We start from the raw sequence: 23,289 nt of genomic DNA, 5'->3' as shown, positions 1-23,289 counted from the left end.
ATTTACCAATGTGCGAATGTACAAATGTACGAATGTACATTCGTAAATTGTGAATGTACGAATGTACTAATGCCCGAATTTACGAATGTTCAATTTTATCGAATTTACGAATATTCGGAAAAAATTTGCTAAACGGGTTTTCGTTAATTCGGATATTCCCGAATTAACGAATTTGTCGAAATTCGTTAAAAAACAAATTCGGAACGAAAGGAATTGCACATGCCTAGTGGGCATGTTCTGTAAATTAAATTATGCAAATCCTCAAACAATCCATGTTAATTCCAGGTTGTGAGGCAACAAAACGCGAAAAATGCCAAGGGGGGGGGGGTGAATACTTTTGCAAGGCACTGTATATATACCTACAGTGGATATAAAAAGTCTACACACATAGTTACATAGTAGGTGAGGTTGAAAAAAGACACAAATCCATCAAGTCCAACTTATGTGTGTGATTATATGTCAGTATTACATTGTATATCCCTGTATGTTGCGGTCCTTCAGGTGCTTATCTAATAGTTTTTTTTTAAACTATCGATGCTCCCTGCTGAGACCACCGTCTGTGGAAGGGAATTCCACATCCTTGTCGCTCTTATAGTAAAGAACCCTCTACGTAGTTTAAGGTTAAACCTCTTTTCTTCTAATTTTAATGAGTGGCCACGTGCCTTGGTAAACTCCCTTCCGCGAAAAAGTTGTATCCCTATTGTGGGGTCACCAGTATGGTATTTGTAAATTTAAATCATATACCCTCTCAAGCTTCTCTTCTCCAGAGAGAATAAGTTCAGTGTTCGCAACCTTTCTTCATAACTAATATCGTCCAGACCCTTTATTAGCTTTGTTGCCCTTCTTTGTATTCCATTTCCAGTACATCCTTCCTGAGGACTGGTGCCCAGAACTGGACAACATACTCCAGGTGCAGCCAGACCAGAGTCTTGTAGAGTGAGAGATTTATCGCTTTACCCCTGGAGTTAATCCCTTTTTTAATGCATGCCAATATTCTGTTTGCTTTGTTAGCAGCAGCTTGGCATTGCATGCCATTGCTGAGCCTATCATCTACTAGGACCCCCAGGTCCTTTTCAATCCTAGATTCCCCCAGAGGTTCTCCCCCCAGTGTATAGATTGCATTCAGATTTTTGCCACCCAAATGCATTATTTTACATTTTTCTACATTAAACCTAATTTGCTATGTAGTTGCACACCCCTGTTAAAATGTCAGGTTTCTGTGATGTAGAAAAATGAGACAAAGATAAAAAATTACAAAATTTCCGAACTTTTTCCACCTTTAATGTGACCTATAAACTGTATGACTCAATTGAAAAACAAACTGAAATCTTTTAGGGGGGAGTAAAAATAAAAAACTAAAATAATGTGGTTGCATAAGTGTGCACACCCTCTTATAACTGGGGATGTAGCTGTGTTCAGAATCAAGCAATCACATTCAAACAAATGTTAAATAGGAGTCAGTACACACCTGCCATCATTTAAAGTACTGCTGATTAACAACCAAATAAAGTTCAGCTGTTCTGGTAGGTCTTTCCTGACATTTTATTAGTCGCATTCTGCAACAAGCCATGGTCCACATGGAGCTTCCAAAGCATCAGAGAGATCTCACTGTTAAAAGGTATCAGTCAGGAGAAGGGTACAAAAGAATTTCCAAGGCATTAGATATACCATGGAACACAGTGAAGACAGTCATCATCAAGTGGAGAAAATATGGCACAACAATGACATCACTAAGAACTGGACCTCCCTCCAAAATTGATAAAAAGAAGAGAAGAAAACTGATCAGGGAGGCTGCCAAGAGGCCTGCAGCAACATTAACCAGTTAAGGACCAGTTGCTGCAGTTGTACTGCGGCAGGTTGGCTCTCTTCAAGGGCGAATCGCTGTCATTGTACGTCTGCCACTTCTAGACCACTAGGGGATGCATGCGGTGCAACGCCGGAGCCAATGTGCGTGGCCAGCGGCCGCGATGTCCCTGGGCCACCCGCAATCGCTCCTGAGAGAGACAGAATGGGGATCTGTGAATGTAAACAGACAGATCCCCATTCTGTCAGGGAAGGATAGACAGATCTGCTGTTCCTAGTAATCAATAACAGTGATCTCTCTCTACTCCTAGTCAGTCCACTCCCCCCACTTTTAGAAACACCTCCCTAGGGAACACTTAACCCCTTGATCGCCCCCTAGTGTTAACCCCTTTCCTGCCAGTGTCTTTTATAGAGTAATCAGTGGCTATTTTTAGCTCTGATCCCTGTATAAATGTGGTCCCCAAAAAAGTGTCAAAAGTGTCAGATCTGTCCGCCACAATGTCGTAGTTCTGCTAAAAATTGCTGATCATGCCATTACCAGTATAAAAAAAAATGATCATAAAAATGCCATAAATCTATCCCCTATTTTGTAGACGCTATAACTTTTGCGCAAACCAAGCAATATATGCTTATTACGATTTTTTTTTTTTACCAAAAATATGTAGAAGAATAAATATCGGCCTAAACTGAGGAAGAAATTAGTTTTTTTTTTCATTTTTTGGGGGGATATTTAATTTAGAAAAAAGTAAAAAATACTGTTTTTTTTTTTTCAAAATTGTCTGCCTTTTTTTGTTTATAGTGCAAAAAAAAACTCAAAGGTGATCAAATACCACCAAAAGAAAGCTCTATTTGTGGGGAAAATTAATCTTAAAGTATGACAACGACAGCTAAATTTTGCAAAAACTCATCTGAAGTCTCCCAAAAGCATGTGGGGAAAATGTGTTGTGGTCTGATGAAGCCAAGGTTGAACTTTTTGGCCATAATTCCAAAAGATATGTTTGGCACAAAAACAACACTGCACATCACCAAAAGAACACCATACCCACAGTGAAGCATGGTGGTGGCAGCATCATACTCTGGGGCAATTTTTCTTCAGCTGGGACGGGGCCTTAGTCAAGATAGAGGGAATTTCGAACAGTTCTAAGTACCAGTCAATATTGGCACAAAACCTTCAGGCTTCTGCTAGTAAGCTGAACATGAAGAGGAACTTCAACTTTCAGCATGACAACGACCCAAAGCATACATCCAAATCAACAAAGGAATGGCTTCCCCAGAAGAAGATTCAAGTTTTAGAATGGCCCAGCCAGAGCCCAGACCTGAATCCGATTGAAAATCTGTGGGGTGATCTAAAGAGGGCTGTGCACAGGAGATGCCCTCGCAATCTGACGGATTTGGAGTGTTTTTGCAAAGAAGAGTGGCAAATATTGCCAAGTCAAGATGTGCCATGCTGATAGACTCATACCCAAAAAAACTGAGTGCTGTAATAAAATCAAAATGTGCTTCAACAAAGTATTTATTTTAAGGGTGTGCACACCTATGCAACCATATTATTTTAGTTTTTTATTTTTACTTCCCTCCACCTAAAAGATTTCAGTTTGTTGTTCAATTGAGTTGTACAGTTTATAGGTCACATTAAAGGTGGAAAAAGTTCTGAAGTTATTTATCTTTGTCTCATGATTTTACATCACAGAAACCTGACATTTTAACAGGGGTGTTTTTAATTCTATCTATCTATCTATCTATCTATCTATCTATCTATCTATCTATCTATCTATCTATCTATCTATCTATCTATCTATCTATCCAGAGGCGGCTCTCTAATTAGGCAAAGTAGGCGGTTGCCTAAGGCCCCGCGTGTATAGGGGCCTCGCGGCCGCCTAGATTGCCTAACTTGTGTGTGGGAGTGGAAGGGAATTTCCCCCGGTCACGATCGGTGTCCCCAGGCTGGCAGGGTGAGCGGGCCGGCGTTCTGTCAGATTAGCGTGACAGAACATCACCGGCACACTTTAGAAGTTCCACCCTGTAACATCCCCATCAGCGGTGGCACCCAATAGCAGGCTCCACCACTGTCCTAGCCGGCACCACATTGCATGATGGGAGATGTAGTTCTCCACAGCTCAGCACACACTAGACTCGACTGTGCCTGCGCTCTGCAAAGACTACACCTCCCAGACTGCACTGCAGAGCGGGAGCTCAGAGTGGACAGTCAGCTTCTCCTGCTTGTAGTAGGGGACGGAGGACTTGGAGGAGTGATTATCTGTCCTGTCTGGCGTCTGCACCGGGATCGTCTGTGGCTGTGACTCCAGTGTTTGGCGAGTGCTGCTGCAATGTGATGTTACCTTGACAGTCAGGTGAGAGTTTCTGCTTTTCATTACCATGGCCATCTCCTATATGTCCGCACAGTCCCTGACCATCTCCTATATGTCCGCACAGTCCCTGACCATCTCCTATATGTCCGCACAGTCCCTGACCATCTCCTGTATGTCCACATAGTCTGACCATCTCCTGTATGTCCGCACAGTCTGACCATCTCCTGTATGTCCGCACAATCTGACCATCTCCTGTATGTCCGCACAGTCTGACCATCTCCTGTATGTCCGCACAGTCTGACCATCTCCTGTATGTCCGCACAGTCTGACCATCTCCTGTATGTCCGCACAGTCTGACCATCTCCTGTATGTCCGCACAGTCCCTGACCATCTCCTGTATGTCCGCACAGTCTGACCATCTCCTGTATGTCCGCACAGTCCCTGACCATCTCCTGTATGTCCGCACAGTCCCTGACCATCTCCTGTATGTCCGCACAGTCCCTGACCATCTCCTGTATGTCCGCACAGTCCCTGACCATCTCCTGTATGTCCGCACAGTCCCTGACCATCTCCTGTATGTCCGCACAGTCCCTGACCATCTCCTGTATGTCCGCACAGTCCCTGACCATCTCCTGTATGTCCGCACAGTCCCTGACCATCTCCTGTATGTCCGCACAGTCCCTGACCATCTCCTGTATGTCCGCACAGTCCCTGACCATCTCCTGTATGTCCGCACAGTCCCTGACCATCTCCTGTATGTCCGCACAGTCCCTGACCATCTCCTGTATGTCCGCACAGTCCCTGACCATCTCCTGTATGTCCGCACAGTCCCTGACCATCTCCTGTATGTCCGCACAGTCCCTGACCATCTCCTGTATGTCCGCACAGTCCCTGACCATCTCCTGTATGTCCGCACAGTCTGACCATCTCCTATATGTCCGCACAGTCCCTGACCATCTCCTGTATGTCCGCACAGTCTGACCATCTCCTGTATGTCCGCACAGTCTGACCATCTCCTGTATGTCCGCACAGTCTGACCATCTCCTGTATGTCCGCACAGTCTGACCATCTCCTGTATGTCCGCACAGTCTGACCATCTCCTGTATGTCCGCACAGTCTGACCATCTCCTGTATGTCCGCACAGTCCCTGACCATCTCCTATATGTCCGCACAGTCCCTGACCATCTCCTGTATGTCCGCACAGTCCCTGACCATCTCCTATATGTCCGCACAGTCCCTGACCATCTCCTGTATGTCCGCACAGTCCCTGACCATCTCCTGTATGTCCGCACAGTCCCTGACCATCTCCTGTATGTCCGCACAGTCCCTGACCATCTCCTATATGTCCGCACAGTCCCTGACCATCTCCTATATGTCCGCACAGTCCCTGACCATCTCCTGTATGTCCGCACAGTCCCTGACCATCTCCTATATGTCCGCACAGTCCCTGACCATCTCCTGTATGTCCGCACAGTCCCTGACCATCTCCTGTATGTCCGCACAGTCCCTGACCATCTCCTGTATGTCCGCACAGTCCCTGACCATCTCCTGTATGTCTGCACAGTCCCTGACCATCTCCTGTATGTCCGCACAGTCTGACCATCTCCTGTATGTCCGCACAGTCTGACCATCTCCTGTATGTCCGCACAGTCTGACCATCTCCTGTATGTCCGCACAGTCTGACCATCTCCTGTATGTCCGCACAGTCTGACCATCTCCTGTATGTCCGCACAGTCTGACCATCTCCTATATCATATCTGCAATCTCTGAGGTGGAGCCTACAGAGGAGTCAAGAGCTGGAACGCTGCCAGGAAGGGGTCATGGGGAAAAATGAAACCTGAGCCACCAAGCTGGAGCCAGAAGAAGACCGTCTGACAGTGACAGCACTGCAAGGCCAGTCTGGGGGGGGGGGTGTCACTGATGTAGGGGGGAATGAATACAGTAAGGTAAGGGGGCACTGATATAAAGGTTCCTCCTTAAATCAGTAACCCTCTTTACCTTAGTGCAGTCACTCTGCGGATGGTGGTCTGTGGTCACCAGAGTTCTCCCCACATCAGAGTTCCTGTTTTAAATGCAAGTTGGAACTCTGCGGACCCTGATGTAAAGGGCAATGTTGCAGACCCTGATGTAAGTGGGAACTCTGTAAAGGGGAATGCTGTGCACTTTGATATAAGATGATCTCTGGTCACCAGAGCCCCCCTTACATCAGAGATCCCCTTTACACCAAAGTCTGCAGCATTACCCTTCACATCATGATCCACAGCATTCCCCTTTGCATGAAATTTGCACTGTAAGGGGGAATCCTGCAGACTCTAATGTAAGGGGGAACTCCGTGCCAGCTGGGTTATATTACCCTGACCTTCATGTAAATGGAGAAATATGTTTTTTGACTTTTGATATAGAGATGATTCTAGAAACTGTGAATTCATAGTTCATAGGATTTAAGGCTCTTAATATATGCAATTTTTATACAGTTAATTTTTATCTCTTGAATAATTTTTTCCATTATGGGCATGAGTGGGGCCTCATGTCTAGGTTTTGCCTAAGGCCTCACAAAGCCTAGAGCCGCCTCTCTATCTATCTATCTATCTATCTATCTATCTATCTATCTATCTATCTATCTATCTATCTATCTATCTATCTATCTATCTATCTATCTATCTATCTATCTATATCTATCTATCTCATCTACGTCGTATAACTTTTTATTTATGGCTCAATAATTATTGAATGCTCCATGTGTAGTATATCCTCCCACCCCTTTTATATGTGTGATAATCTTACAAACTGTCATCTATTCGTTTCCGTGTACTTTATTATTCCCCTCCAATTCAAAAAAAAAAGGGGGGAGGAGAGTCCCATTTATGTGCGACACCATAACAACCTATCTTTAACTAATTGTGAAGAAATCAACCCTGGAGTGTCCAACCATTTGCCCCAGAGTTTTATAAATCTACCTGGACATACCCTATGTTGATAAACCAAAAGTTCTCTTTGCAAAACTTCATTTACTGATTTTACCCATAAAGAGTAAGTTGGGGGAGCCATGGAGATCCATTTCTGCGCTATCAACTTTCGCTCTATATACAACAATCGAAGAATTGCTGTATATATCTGAGGGGTATAAATAAAAATATCCATCCTGCCACCCCAATACATATATCTTGGGCTCCAACAGGACATTATTTCTGAAGTTCTCATGTTTAAATCCATACATCATTGAGGATATGAACCTGTACAGTTAATAGGAGGTAAACATTTCATTACTTCAGGATTAAAAGTATGCTCTAGATTCCACTATAAAATGTACAACATACTTTGGTACCTGTTGTGGCTTAAGTTCAATCTGCTTATCTTTTGCCTCTCCTGGTCTCTGCTTCTCCCTCAACAATATGCTAATGACATTTTTATTACATACCTTTGTTTTTTGACCCAGTATCATTATCTCTGGGTCTCAGAACTTCTCTAGGCAATTCAGGCAGATCATGACTGGTGGAAAAAGGCCAGCAGAGTGCTGTACATAGCTAACTGAAAACATCACAGTACCCTGCCTCAGTACCCCTCTCAAGAACCCTAAGCACTGATGCAAGCACTAGACTGGCTCTTGTGAAGGGTTATACAAATATCAAAATGCTTTGATGGGTGAATGTCAGTTTGGAGGAGTAGGCTTTCCAAGTCAGCCATATTTGCACACAAACCACCCTAACTAACTTCCACATATGATGCTGAGCCTCCGTGATTAAAAGTACTAAAGTACAATGAATGAAAGCGATGGGTCAGAGACAGTCAGATTGGGAAGGAAGGGATGCTGGGCATCCTCTAGCCAGGAAATTAGATGGGCTGTATCTCTATTTTACCCCACCCGCAGCCTCCTATGACACATATCGCTGAAGGGTTCAGGATGATCTCCCCATAGTCTGCTGGCCTGTGCATGCGCAGTGACTAATGCCATCTTTGGTTTGGGAACCAACTGTCACTCTCTGATTACTCAGCCAGCTCCAAAATCCAAGCTGGTAGTGCGAGAGAAGAAAAAGCTGGGAAGGCTTTGGGTTGTAGGAAGTTGGCACTGGACTCCATAGGCTAGTTAAATAGTTACATAGTAGGTGAGGTTGAAAAAAGACACAAGTCCATCAAGTCCAACCTATGTGTGATTATGTGTCAGTATTACATTGTATATCCCTGTATGTTGTGGTCATTCAGGTGCTTATCTAATAGTTTCTTGAAGCTATCGATGCTCCCCGCTGAGACCGCTAGTAAGTATGTGCTTTTTTTTCCTGACACAAGCATGACAGCATACAGGTATGGGATACTATATTTAAATAAGTCACCTCCCCCTAGGCAGCATTGTCTTTTTATTCCTCAAATGCTTAGACGGTTATAACTGCAGAAAGAATATTTTTTATTTTTACTCTCACCTTACATAGTTACATAGTAGGTGAGGTTGAAAAAATATACAAGTTCAACCTGTGTGAATTCATCTGGCCAGCCGCACAGGTTCAGCCTCTTTCCTGTGGCGAAGCCCCTCTGTTTGGTCGTAAATCTTCCATACCAGGGAAGACCCCCCCAGGCCCAGATGCTGGGGGGCTGGGATACTGGTCTCTGGTGGCAGTTAGGACACAATCCTCCCCTCATGTAGCATGGTTTCCCCCATTACTGGCACTACTCTCCATGAGTGCAGGGCACCCACCTTATGGCGTTAGGGGCCAGGGACACCCGGCGAAGGGCCAGGAGGCTAGCAAACAGCGGGAACATGAGATCCAGGGTGGCACCCACTTCCAAAATAGCGGCGGAGGACTTCCAGCGGCCAGGCTAAGGGCTGTCTATCTAAGATGGCATCCAACAGACTTCCGGCCGTCATGGCGTCAGGTTGACTTCCAGTTCGCCGGGAGTGGGTGGAGGGCGCAGCAATCATCAGTGGACAGCTGGAGAGGGGGTAAGCCCCCTCTCCCATGCTCTTATAATGGAGGAAAGGCAGCAAAACAGTGCACAAACAGGAGAGAGCTGCAGAGAGAGAGCTGCAGGAGGGGGGGGGGGACAGTGACACTGCATAGCAAACACTGAAATGTCCTTATCTAAACAGATTGCCTCTTTGTGCCATGCAGAGTCAAAACACCTACAGAGGTAAGACACACTCCTAAACTTGCTATTATCTGCAGTATGAGAAGCTATAGCACAAATGTCTGTTTGTTGCAGTTCCTCAAAAAACACCATGAGCTCTCCCAGAGACCAGCCACGCAGTATAAGATGAGGGTTAGGTAAGTAGGCACTAAATTCATTAAACTAGAGCATTGGGCTAATCAAATGTAAATCTTTGCAGCCCTCACAGCCAATACCACTCCTCAAATTGGCCAGACAAAAGCCCAAGCTCAGCCCGAGCTGGCACAGAATGGAGGATACTCAAGCTGAGGGGGACACAGAGGGCCAATGTCTAGGATGCGGTTTTAAGGCGTTGCCTAGAAAGGTTTTATGCCGGGCAAGTCTGTTGGAAGCAGCAACAGACAAGGAGACAGAAAAGGCAGACATGATTGCATTAATCAAGCAGACAGTGAAAGACTCCCTTCTCTCTTCGGGAAGTGTCGGGCAAGACCACACAACCAGGGACAATGTTCAGCCCACCACCTGCACAAAGGAGTGCTCCAAGAGAACCATCACTAGGGTCAGGCTCGGAGGATGAATCTCCGGCAGGAGAAGAATCATTTGCCGAGTTTGACTTTGCTCTAGTGCAGCCCCTATTGAGAGTAATAAGAGTAGCTCCTGAGTGGGAGGAGGAAGTTACACAACCTGTGAAAACCAGGAAATACTACCCGCAATTAAAGAAAACGATACTCTCATTTCCCTTGATGGAGGAAGTGAGGGAGGTCGTTTATGACGAATGCAAAAAGGTAGACGGGAAACCGTCCCTGTCCAACAGGTTTGCGAAAATGTATTCCTTCAAGGAAGAGGAGGTCCAGACATGGGAAGAACCATCGCTAGTAGACGCAGCTGTAATTAGACCAGCTAGGCACGTCACATTGCCGATGGATGATGCGGTCTCCTTTAATGATGTATCAAAAAGGAAAATAGACACAGAACTAAAAAAAGTCTGTACGTCAGCAGGAAGTGCCTGCCGGCCAGCATTTGGCACTAATGTCGGTAGCCAAAGCCATAATAACATGGGCGGAGAATGTGGAGACAGAACTGAAAGCAGACGCAGGAAACGCGTCAGTAACGAAGATACTAAGCGAAATTAAGCTGGCAGGCAACTTCGTGGGCGAAGCTGCGATCGACATGCTGCGAAGTTCGGGCAGAGTAATGCTGTCATCCATAATGGCGAGAAGAGCGCTATGGCTCAAGCCATGGATGGCAGACAGGTCGTCAAAAGCAAATTGGTGCAGTATTCCTTTTGATGGAAAAGTCTTGTTCGGTAGCAAGTTGGAAGCCGCTATCTCGAAAGTGACGGGGGTAAGTCAGGGTTGATCCCGCAAGACCTGAAACCCAGGCGTCAATGCCAACCAGAAAGAAGACAGTTCACAAATAAAAAGAGACAGAAGGTCGTTTGGAACAAACAGAAATGTCAGAAGAGGTTGGAGAAACCCTCAAACATCAACGACACGAGTGAACAAAGCTAAACAAGGCACGAAGCAGAAACCTTTTTGAGGGTTGCTCCGTCCAAGCTGGCCCAGTTGGTACCCGACTACGCCAATTTGTGTAAGTTTGGGCGGAGCAGATCGAAGACCCTTGGGCCATGAAGATAATCCAGGAGGGCCATCATTTGGAGTTTCTGACCCCCCCCCGGAGCTAACCCGCTTTACCCGCACAAAACTTCCCCGATGCCAACACAAGACATGAATAGCCTTCGAATATGTCCAGTCCCTCTTACAAGAGAGAGCGATAGAGCTGGTTCCAAGTCAAGAAAGATATCAGAGATTCTTTTCTCCTCTTTTCTTAATCAAGAAAAAAACAGGCGATCTAATGCCGCGTACACACGAGCGGACTTTCTATCCTACTTGGTCCGGCACACTTTCCGACGGACTTTGTCCGCCAGGTGCGCCGGACTTTAAAACGAACGGACTTGCCCACACACGCCGGGATTTTCCGGCGGGCTAAGTCCGCCCGTCTTTCCGACGGACTTTCGCCGGAGTTCCGGCGGACTTTCAGAATGAACGGACTTGCCCACACACGGACAAGTCCGTTCATTTTGAACGTGACTCAGGTGCGACGGGACTAGAAAAGGATGTCAATCTTGCCGCTTTTATCGGCTAGATTGACACCTTGCGAGCCCCGTCGCGGGGCATACCAGGCCCTTAGGTCTGGTATGGATTATAAAGGGGAACCCCGCTACGCCGAAAAAACGGCGTGGGGTCCCCCTAAAATCCATACCAGACCCCGATCCGAGCACGCAGCCTGGCCGGTCAGGAAAGGGGGTGGGGACGAGCGAGCGCCCCCCCCCCCTCCTGAACCGTACCAGGCCGCATGCCCTCAACATGGGGGGTGGGTGCTTTGGGGGAGGGGGGCGCCCTGCGCCCCCCCCCCCAAAGCACCTTGTCCCCATGTTGATGAGGACAAGGGCCTCTTCCCGACAACCCTGGCCGTTGGTTGTCGGGGTCTGCGGGCGGGGGCTTATCGGAATCTGGGAGCCCCCTTTAATAAGGGGGCCCCCAGATCCCGGCCCCCCACCCTATGTAAATGAGTATGGGGTACATGGTACCCCTACCCATTTACCTAGGAAAAAAGTGTAAGTAATAAAACACACTACACAGGTTTTTAAAATATTTTATTAAACAGCTCCGGGGGGGGATCTTCCTCCGGCTTCGGGGGTCTTCTTCCGGCTTCGGGGGTCCCTCCGCTTCATCTTCTCCCGGCGTCCGGTTGGTTCTTCTCCGCTCTCCGGCCTCTTCTCCCGGTGTCGCAGGTCTTCGGCCGGCCCCTCCGCTCTCTTCATGTAGCTCTATTGCGAGCGGAGGTCCGGACTTCTGGGCTTCTTGGCTTCTTGGCTTCTTGGCTTGGCTTGGCTTCTCTTCCCCCAGATGTTGACACGACGCTCTCTCCGGCTGGACTGGTTTCTGAGGGCTGCGTTGTGACTTATATAGGCGGAGACCCCGCCCCCATATGATGTCACAGTCCCTGGGCATGCTGGGACTGTGACGTTTTAGGGGGCGTGGTCGACCACGCCCCCCGACCACGCCCCCTAAAACGTCACAGTCCCAGCATGCCCAGGGACTGTGACATCATATGGGGGCGGGGTCTCCGCCTATATAAGTCACAACGCAGCCCTCAGAAACCAGTCCAGCCGGAGAGAGCGTCGTGTCAACATCTGGGGGAAGAGAAGCCAAGCCAAGCCAAGAAGCCAAGAAGCCAAGAAGCCCAGAAGTCCGGACCTCCGCTCGCAATAGAGCTACATGAAGAGAGCGGAGGGGCCGGCCGAAGACCTGCGACACCGGGAGAAGAGGCCGGAGAGCGGAGAAGAACCAACCGGACGCCGGGAGAAGATGAAGCGGAGGGACCCCCGAAGCCGGAAGAAGACCCCCGAAGCCGGAGGAAGATCCCCCCCCGGAGCTGTTTAATAAAATATTTTAAAAACCTGTGTAGTGTGTTTTATTACTTACACTTTTTTCCTAGGTAAATGGGTAGGGGTACCATGTACCCCATACTCATTTACATAGGGTGGGGGGCCGGGATCTGGGGGCCCCCTTATTAAAGGGGGCTCCCAGATTCCGATAAGCCCCCGCCCGCAGACCCCGACAACCAACGGCCAGGGTTGTCGGGAAGAGGCCCTTGTCCTCATCAACATGGGGACAAGGTGCTTTGGGGGGGGGGGCGCAGGGCGCCCCCCTCCCCCAAAGCACCCACCCCCCATGTTGAGGGCATGCGGCCTGGTACGGTTCAGGAGGGGGGGGGGGCGCTCGCTCGTCCCCACCCCCTTTCCTGACCGGCCAGGCTGCGTGCTCGGATCGGGGTCTGGTATGGATTTTAGGGGGACCCCACGCCGTTTTTTCGGCGTAGCGGGGTTCCCCTTTATAATCCATACCAGACCTAAGGGCCTGGTATGCCCCGCGCTCGCCGCAATAGGAAGATTTGTTTTTCCTATTGCAGCGAGCGCGAGATGCAATACCATCCCCTCGTGTCGCATTTGGTCTGTCGGACCAGCCTACACACGAGCGGGCTTTCCGTCGGACCAGCACACACACGAGCGGACTTTCCGCCCGAAACTGAGTCCGACGGAAAGATTTCAAACATGTTTGAAATCTAGGTCCGGCGGGCTTTTGGGAAGAAGTCCGCCGGAAAAGTCCGCCGCCGCCCACACACGGGCGGATTGTCCGGCACACTCTGGTCCGCCGGACCAAGTATGCCGGAAAGTCCGACCGTGTGTACGCGGCATAAGACCAGTGTTAGACCTCTGAAAATTGAACCAGTGCTCTACAATCGGTCATACAAGCCATTGGTTAGGAGGAGTGGAAGTTTGCCTTAGACTTGAGGGATGTGTATCTGCATGTCCCAGTCCATCAACAATGCCACAAATATTTGTGCTTTGCAATAATGGAATACCACTTTCAGTTCGACTGCTTACCGTTCAGCCTATCGACATCCCCGGGAACATTTTCCAAGGTACTACTCCTGGTCATAGCCAGGTTACGCAAGCAGGGCCTACAAGTGTTCCATTACTTGGACGATGTCCTCCTAGTAGCCCAAAGACCTCAAACTTTAACAGAGCATCGGGAGATCCTAGTCAAAACGTTGTTGAATTTAGGTTGGATCATCAGTTGGCAGAAGAGTCAACCAATACCCACATGGAGAATGTTATTCTTGGGAGCCATTCTGGATATCGAGAAGAACACGGTAGAACTCCCTCCAGAGAAAACAACAGCATTAATCTCCCAGCTAGAAAGAATAACAACCTGGTCATACCTCTCGGCCTCCCACTGCCTCAGACTACTGGGGTCATTAGCAGCCACAATTCCAGTGGTAAAGTGGGCCCATTGGCGAATGAGGACGTTTCAGATGGAATTCTTAAAACAGTGGAGGAGCCGATCCATGCATCAACGGATCAGGTTATCTCCGATAATGAAATGTTCCCTCAATTGGTGGCGGAAGCTGGTGAATCTAGCGAACTGTCACAGCCTCAATCCACTGATAACAATAGTGGTCACGTTGGATGCATCAGCTGTGGGCTGGGGAGCACACTGCCATGGGCATCTAGCCCAGGGCCGATGGGAAAGCAAGAGGAGAGAGTTCTCCAACATAATAGAACTAAGGGCAGCCTTCCAGGCGCTAAAGGCATTCCAGAGTCAAAGCGGGCCAGTGTCACACTTCAAATGGACAACAAGGCGGCGGTAGCATACATACACCATCAGGGAGGGAGGCAGAGTCGAGCACTCTTAGCGGAAGTCTCACCAATTATGAATCGGGCACAACAGAATTGGACTAATTTAGCAGCTGTATACATTCCAGCCCTGCAGAATTATTTAGCAGATGCACAGAGCTGCAAAACGTTTGACAACAACGAGTGGGCATTAGACCAGACAGTTTTTCAGTGGGTTTGCGATCAGTGGGGTCAACTAGACCTCGACCTAATGGCATCCCAACAGCAAGTGCAGATGATTCCTGGCAAGGACGAAGTTCTCGCAAGCGGAATCAGTGGATGCACTCAGTTCCAAATGGATCTGCACCCTGGCATACATATTTCCACCAATAGTGATAATCCCCAGATTACTGAACAGGATACGCAGCCATCCAGGAACAGTGATAGCAATCATACCTATGTGACCGCTCAGGCCATGGTTCCCATTGCTACAGGCCTTGACAATGGAACCCCCGATCCTATTACCAGAAATAACAAACCTCCTCCAACAAGGTCAGGTGTGGCACAGGCACCCTACCAAGCTGGCAGCCTGGAAGTTGAGAGGCAAAGGCTAGGAAAGGCAGGCTGTTCAGCCTTGGGCATCGAAACCTTACTAAAAGCAAGGGCAGCAACGACTAACAAAACTTTTTCAAAGGTATGGGAAAGGTTTGCTGCTTTTTCAAAATCCAGAGGGTTCGATCCTCTAGCCCCTTGGGAGGCACAGGTGTTAGAATTCCTGCAAGCAGGTCTGGAGATGGACCTACAAACAAATACACTGAGAGTGCAAATCTTGGCCCTGTCGGCTCTGACAGGAGTGAGATGGGCCACACACTAGTTAGTGCGACAATTCTTGAAGGCCTGAGACAGAGTCCGACCTCAGGCAAGGTCATTTGTGCCCCCATGGGACTTACAAGTAGTGCTAGAAATGTTGTCCCAATCATCTTTTTTTAGGGACCCAAGCAACCTCGTTATGGAACATCACGATGAAAGCAGTTTTTCCTACTGCCATCACATCAGGTAGAAGGATATCGGACATTCAAGCTTTAGGGTACAAACCCCCTTACTGTTGTCACCTACCCGATAGGGTGGTATTAAGGACATTGGCACAACACCGGCCTAAAGTAAACAAGTCGTTTCACAGAAAACAGGACATTGTCCCCCCAACGATGCAGAAAAATGGATCTAGTCAAACACATGAATTAGGGCCACTCTGAAGACATACGTACAGAGGACGGCCTCTTTCAGAAGGACCGAGAAACTATTTATTATAACAGCTGGGAAAAGAAAAGGGCTATCAGCATCCGCAACAACACTGGCAGTGTGGCTGGTTAGGAACATCAAGAGAACTTATGAAGCAAGAGCCTCCAACGAATGTAAGAGTGCACTCGACAAGAAGCCTGGCGGCATCATGGACAGAGTTCAGGGGTGTATCCCCAGACACAATTTGCAGAGCTGCAATGTGGTCGGCATATGACACATTCCTAACTCATTATAAAGTAGATCCAGGAGCATTAATGACTGTAGAGTTTGGTAATTCTGTATTAAGCGGAATGGATAACTAATAAAAAAATTACTTCAGCATACCCTTCCTTGTGGTTTTGTGGGCGTGTTACATCCCATACGTGTATGCTGTCATGCTTGTGTCAGGAAAACATGTTATACTTACCTGACGGTAATTTTCCTTTCCTGATGCATAAGCATGATAGCATACAGGTCCCTCCCTTGTGGGCTTCACATTTGAGTATAGTTAAGAGAATGCCGCCTAGGGGGAGGTGACTTATTTAAATATAGCATAACCAGTCCTGATTGGGCGATGGGCGGAGCCTATCCCATACGTGTATGCTGTCATGCTTATGCATCAGGAAAGGAAATATACCGTCAGGTAGGTATAAAATTTTATGTTATATGTCAGCAGTACTTGTAGCCCCTGGCTTTTAGTTTTCGAGATCTGAGTGAAGTTCCTTTTTAAGCTTAACTTCTGGTTCAGTTGAATGCCAGATGTTTATTTCAAACTCTTTCTATGAAGTCTCAAAATTTATGGTTGATTTTGCATTTCCGTATGTAAATCCCTTCCTTTAATGAAAGTTTTATATTATTGATGACTCTTGAGTCAAATTTCTCATGAATGCAGGATCAAATGCTGACATCAAACACAATATAACTTTGAAGCATTACTGTGATAGTCTGTAGCTACACCTTAACCAAAAAATTTCTGTTTGACATTTTCATACTTGTTAATGCTTACTGCATGAGTCATGTCTTGAGATTTTCAAGCCTGTACTGTATACCTCATAAAAATCCTTAAAAGTAAAAATAGTTCTGACCCACTTTTCTCATCTTTCAATTTCAGAGCCCCCTGATGAGATCAAGAAAGTGAAAAGGAAAGGGTATGAAAATCCACAGAACAAGAAGAATGGAAGAGCGAATCTCAGGAGAGAGGAGCATCTTGTCCATGTTGGTCATGGGGTGGAATCAAGGAGAAACTCTGAAGGCAGACGACCTTCTCTAATCGGTGGTTGTCTTGAAAAGGCAGCTGAGTGTAAAACTGAAAGAAGATGCATTAATGAACTTTGCCAAACTGCAATGCAAGCCAAGCATCCAGCAGAAAAAAACATCAAGCATGCCATAGCCTGTGAGACTGACCATCACACAGAATCTTTTGAAGATCCAGCAACCACAGGCCAGTATGCAACAAACCTGGCTGAATGTGTACTGCAGGATGCATTTATCAGACTATCACAGTCTGACAGCTCTTTTACCAAGGAAGCTGCTGTCAGCATATCTGCTGGGGACTCTTTACTGTCTGGAGTCACCTGCAAAGAAGGATCTTCTGCAGCAGCCCGTTCTTGGAATGACCTTCCAAAAATTGTTATAGTTCAGAGTCCAGACAGTTGTGATAGCCCAACTGAGTGGGTGGATGAGTCTCATTGGTCTGAGCAGGAGACCACAAATGTTTGTGATCACTGGACAGATGAGGATGGATCTTCAGGCTCCACACAAAGTACTTTAGAAGTAGCTTTAGCATGTGCAGCATCAGTTATAGGTACAATATCCAGTCCTCAGTCTTCAGAGCAACGTAAAGTAAATCAGTTAAAAAATGTAGATTCACAGGAGAGAGATGTTGCTGAGGACAGTATTTCAGACCTTGTAGGGTTTCCAAATTTTACTGTAGGGGCAGATTATTCATTGCCCTCTGCTTTGTGTGGACTAACTAGGGTGGCAAGTGCAGTAGCTGTTTGTGGACTTGGGGATCAAAAGAAAGCCTGCTACCCTAGTACTTCAAGTGGGCTCTTAGTTGCAGCTGATGCCTCAACAGCTGTCGCTTTACACTGCAGCATTGCATTGGGGACAAGCATCGATAAATTCAAGGACAGCATTGCAAAGGTTCTTCTAAAAGAAGCAGCTGTAGTTTTGACAAGTCCAAACACCTACAAAAATGTGGGAGAGTTTATTGAGTCTATGAATAACAAAATCTTAACCAGTGTAAGTTCTTCCAAAATCATTCATGTGGGTGATGTTGTTAATGATGATCTTGCTCATAACTTATCTGATATGATACTTAGACAATCTTCTGAAAAGGAAATCCAGAAGCTACGGGTTACTGAAAGTCGACAGCTCTCCACTGCTCCAAGTGATTTTGTGACAACTACTACTGATCTTCTGTATAATGTAATGCATTTCACTTGTAAGAAAATGAGTGATCTAGTACAAACTGGGGACATATCTTTGAATGTTGAGACTGTTTGTCCAAGATCTGCAGGCCCAGACCAAACAGACAGTCAGAATGACTTGTATGACTTGCCAAAAGCTCAGAAGCCAATGGTTACAACGAATGATAGCAAAAAAATGCAATTACGCAGCTATAGCACAGAACAAAAAGTTGAACCAGTTACCCTCAAACAAAATGAAGTGAAGGAGAACAGTGAGGGGTGTTACAGTAATGTGGTTCAAGTTAAACCATCTTTCTCTAAACAATGCCTGAAAAGAGAACGCTACAAACGTTACCATGATGAGCATAAAGCTTTCTTAGTCAGTGATACCACTTTCTCAGATGATGAATGCAGACATTGTGCAGATAAGGGCTCCATAGATGGATTAACAAAATCAGGGAGTCAAGAAAATGTCAACTACGAGAGTAGTGCATCCAAGGAAATCATTGTAAGTTCACCTTTGGGTAGTAGTTACACACTGCACCCTGCTCAGGCTGTACTTTCTGTAAAACATCCAGTCAGCAATTACTGCTTAACAGAGTTTGCTGATGACTTAGCAGAAACTGTTGTGTCTATGGCCACAGAAATAGCTGCCATATGCCTGGAGAATTCCAATGGGAAGCAGCCATGGTTTTGTGCCTGGGCAAAAGGAAGTGAATGCTTGCTGCCTCCTTGTAGGACAGTAAAAAGGAAGAAGGAGGCATCAACCGGTGGAGCAGTGGTAAGAAGGCATAGACCACCACGCCTCAGTGAAATAAAAAAGAAGACAGATGAACACCCAGAGCTTAAAGAGCGACTTATGAACCGAGTGGTAGATGAGTCTATTAACTTGGAAGATGTCCAAGACCCTGTTATTGCTTTTGCAAATGAAGTAGCTTCAAAAATAATGAATCTAACAGAACCATCAGTTGCAGATTCATTATGGCAGGGCCAAAATGTGTCACGAAACAGATTACATTGTGAGAGGTGGAGTCGAGGAAAGGCATCCAGTTATGAGAGTATCCCAGAGGAGGATTTAGATACTAAAAGTCTTCTCAACACACTTGGCCCTGGAAATACATTAGGACAGCCTTTCAGCAGGACAAGCTCAGTATCCAAACAGTCAAGCTGTGAAAGCATCACAGATGAATTTTCCAGGTTTATGGTGAATCAAATGGAAAATGAAGGAAGAGAATTTGAGCTACTTTTGGACTACTATGCTGGCAAGAATGCAAGTAGCATTCTGAATTCTGCTTTGCAGCAGCTTTCCAGGAGGAATAGCCACTTGAACGTGAGACCTACTTGTCTTTCTAAACAGTCTAGTACAGAGAGCATAACTGAAGAGTTCTATCGCTACATGCTGAAGGAAATTGACAAGGATAACAGGGACAATTATTCTAGCAGAAATACTGCAGAATGGACAAACAATTTAATGCCTCCTTCATCTCGTACACCTTTTTGTTTCCGTCAGTCATCCATGCCTTGTAACAGGTCATCTAGTGCACGTTTAACTGTAAATACTCCAGTCAAAGCAAACTCATTGGATGGGTTTGCAAGGAGCTCTTCTAGGGATTTTCTCAACATTCAGCCTGTAAATGCCATTTCTTCCACAAATCTCTGCAAGTCGGACTCTTGTTTATACCAAAGGTGCCACACCGACCGGGCAACAGATATGTTAATCCATGAGACCTGGTCTAGCTCCATTGAGGCATTAATGCGCAAAAATAAAATCATAGCAGACAGAACTGAAAGTATAGATGAACCACTACCAGCACACATGGACAATTTTGCTAACAAGCTGGCAGTGGATGTTGTTCAAAGTGGAAAATCTCTCAATGTTTCACACCAGGATTCACTTGAAAGCACACATAAAGGAAGCTTTAATAGTAAGTCTGCATCACAAACTCAATGCAAATTTACAGACAATCAAGATGCATTAGTCAGCAAAGCTTCATTTAGTACCATGGAGGTGCCCCTTATACAGATTGAAGCAGAGCAGAGGGAAGAGACCGATGGAGAAGAACAAGAAAATGTACCTGGGAATTTTAAACATAAGTCAGAGCAAGATGGAGCAAGAAGCATTTCTCATGGAGTAAGGTACATCAGACAAATACTAATTATAGATTATCTAGTATATTCAATGTATAGTTTTACTGTGGATACTGCATTAACCTACCTGTGAACTTATATTTCAGGTTGTATTGTTATTACTGGTCATGAATAATATTTGACATTAAGTAAGCAACTGAGATTTGATTTGAGATATAACTTTTCAGTTCTGCCCCCTGAATGGTACAGTTTTAACATCTTGATGTAGTTAACCACAAATGTTGCCAATAGGCAGATGACAGGACTAAATGTTAGCATCGATAAGCTATTTTATTGGACAATCTTTCATAATCCAAAGGTTTTGCAATACTCCTTATTAGTGCCTTGGCCCCATCAACCATGCTGGAGCCTGTAAGTTTGCAGAGTCAGTTATGACATTCACTACTAATATGGTAAAATTTATTGGCCAAAGCATTGTTTTATATGTAACAAATGAAAGCTAACATTTTATTAGTCACTGTGAGAACAACTACCACCTTCTGTTCCTTTTTTTCCCCCTTTTTTTCCCCTGTTTAAAGCTTCATGATTTATCTGTTAGCTTCACTTTACCCCCACTTTCCTAACCTTATTCTCACCCTTATGTTCTAAATTTAAATCATTAGGTGGGTAACATACTTTAAAAATTACCCCCGAAGGAGCTGATAATAATTTTCTTCAGGCTTACCATTATCATCTTCACAGTGTTCATCATAGGGGTACTTATACATTGCTCAATTGAAACACTGCTCCAGCACTCAGTCCTTTTTCCAAGTTTTATTAAAGAAACAAAAATATGCAATAGGAAGGTAGAGGGTGAAAAGGGATTCAGGTACCTTGGATCTTGCGGTTTGAGGTAATTTCTATATCCAGCGAATAGCACTTCCACAGCTGGATTCAACATCGACCTCTCTCACCGACCTAGCAGCCGATGTGATGTTCAAACACGGTCTCTGCCACAGACCTTGCAATCTTGAATGAACTGATTGCTGTGCTTGACACGGTCTCTGCCACAGACCTTACAATCTTGAATGAACTGATTGCTGTGCTTGATCCTAGATGCGTCTCCGACTGAGTTCCCAGGCTCTTCTCAAGATACCAGCCTTATGCTCGGTCCTCTCATGAAGAGTCCTCCCCTGGTCACTGCAATCCCTTGCTTCTTCCCGCAGGCCAGACAGCAAAGAGACCATCCTATGGACCAGTAGGCCACTATACTTTGGTCCTTCTTCTAGTAGCTAGGCCTTGGGTTCGCTAACCTCAAGGCAGAACTTTAAGCAACAGCAGTTCCCCAGGCCAAGAGGGCCATGAGGTCCAGAAGCGCCAACCACCTCTACATGGTGTCTGTCCCTTAAATACCCCTTCCCAGAATACCCGGTGAATGAACCACTCCCACCGAATTATTTCTGAGCAAAGAGTATTCAATATGTTCAATATGTCCAACCAGACTGTATTTACAACATCCACCAATGGTGACAGCACCACCCATGGTCAGATGGAAATCTGCACAGTCCAGCTGAACTGGTACAGAAACCATTAAATTTAGGTAATAATAAGCTGAGCCAAACTGTAGCTTCAACTAACTTAAATTTCAAAGGAATAGCGTCTGCTCTTCAGGAGCAGGGCTGTACATATATATATATATATATATATATATATATATATATATATATATATATATATATATATATATATATATATATTGAAAAATATATGGTTTATTTATATAAACTGTATTCTGTACAGTTAGTGCTTCAAAATTATACAGTAACTGTAGATACTAATCACTTTCCCTTTGTGGATCATTCACAGCCTTTCAGTAGAAATAATGTCAGATGTAAATGAGAAATGTGAATGTTTAAATTCTATGTTCTCCAGGATTAAAGGAAAGGAACGATGAATTTTCTTGGCTCCAAGACAGTCTCACAATTTGGTTAAAAATTCATAGTTATATCATAAAATGTTTTTTTTTTTTTTTTTTAAATGTAATTAAAACCATGCAAGACATAATATACCAAGCATAGCCTTCCTTTACTAATAATCTGCGGAGATAAAAATCCCAGTGTTGAGCCGTGACCATCAACTATAAGTTCAGTTGATTCAAAGGTTTCTAAAGAAGTGGGGCTCCCCATGAAAACTTTGAATCAACTGAACTTATATTTTGAGGTCACTGCTCAACACTGGGGTTTTTGTCCCGCGGATAATTTGTAAAAGGAGGCTATGCTTTAAATAGTATGTCTTGTTGGGTTTTGAATTATATATTTTTTAATCATTTTGAAATAAAACTATGAATTTTTACCCGGGTTACCCATGTTACCCAGGCACCAGGAAAATGTAATTTTCCACTTTCCTTTAATGTTTTATATTACCTACTATATAGTGCCTATAGCAACGTCTATTATTCTTTAACTGTCTGTTCTGTAAGCTAAATTCTTCAAAAGAAATTACAACACTAGGGAAATAAATAATAATTGCATAAAGGTCAGTTTGATGTGATAATTTAGTTTGCTGTAATTATGATATGCTGAAACAATTGCTATCGAAATGTTTAGAAGAAGTAGCAGTTTTTATTCATTTTTTTTATGAACTTAAAGTGAGAGCCCATTCACACAGGGGCAACTTTGGATCCGACTTCAAGTCGCCCCATGTCGCCCCTAGTCGCCTCAAGTCGCGCTACATGAATAAATCAATGTAAGTGAATGGATCTGTCTTAATGCACACTACTGCAGTCGCTCTGACTTCAGAAAAGGTTCCTGTACTACTTCAATCCGACTTGAAGGCAACTTGTACCCATTGATTTCAATGGAAGTTGCCTCCAAGTCTGATCACTGTTCATACTGAGGCAACTTTACAGGAAGCAGAAAGGAAACAGAAAGTAATTTCCTCCACTAAACAGCCAGCCCCCTCCTTCTCACACACAGCTGATAAGCTCTGATTGGCCACTTGTAAAGTTCCCTGTCCTGGAGGCGACTTCAAGTTGTGTTGTAAGTTGCCCCAAGTCGTGCTGTGATTCATACTCAAGTCGTGTCCAAGTTGCCTCCCAAAGTCGTGCTGGAAGTCGTGTTGCCCCTGTGTGAATGGGCTCTCA

At 45.4% G+C, this 23,289-nt stretch overlaps 1 protein-coding gene across 5 annotated transcripts in view; it reads left to right on the top strand.

Moving 5' to 3' along the window:
• The window catches only part of SPHKAP (SPHK1 interactor, AKAP domain containing), a gene marked incomplete in the record, with an annotated part of 381,842 nt that overhangs the window by 308,404 nt on the left and 50,149 nt on the right, over positions 1 to 23,289 (top strand). For all 5 annotated transcript variants that reach the window (XM_073625690.1, XM_073625689.1, XM_073625688.1 and 2 more), the window contains 1 exon segment: positions 16,781 to 20,216. In XM_073625690.1, coding sequence (XP_073481791.1) covers positions 16,781 to 20,216 — 3,436 coding nt within the window.

This window comes from Aquarana catesbeiana, linkage group LG04 (assembly GCF_042186555.1).
Source record: "Aquarana catesbeiana isolate 2022-GZ linkage group LG04, ASM4218655v1, whole genome shotgun sequence".
Classification (NCBI taxonomy): Eukaryota; Metazoa; Chordata; class Amphibia; order Anura; family Ranidae; genus Aquarana; species Aquarana catesbeiana.
This window is presented reverse-complemented; position numbering and strand designations above follow the sequence as displayed.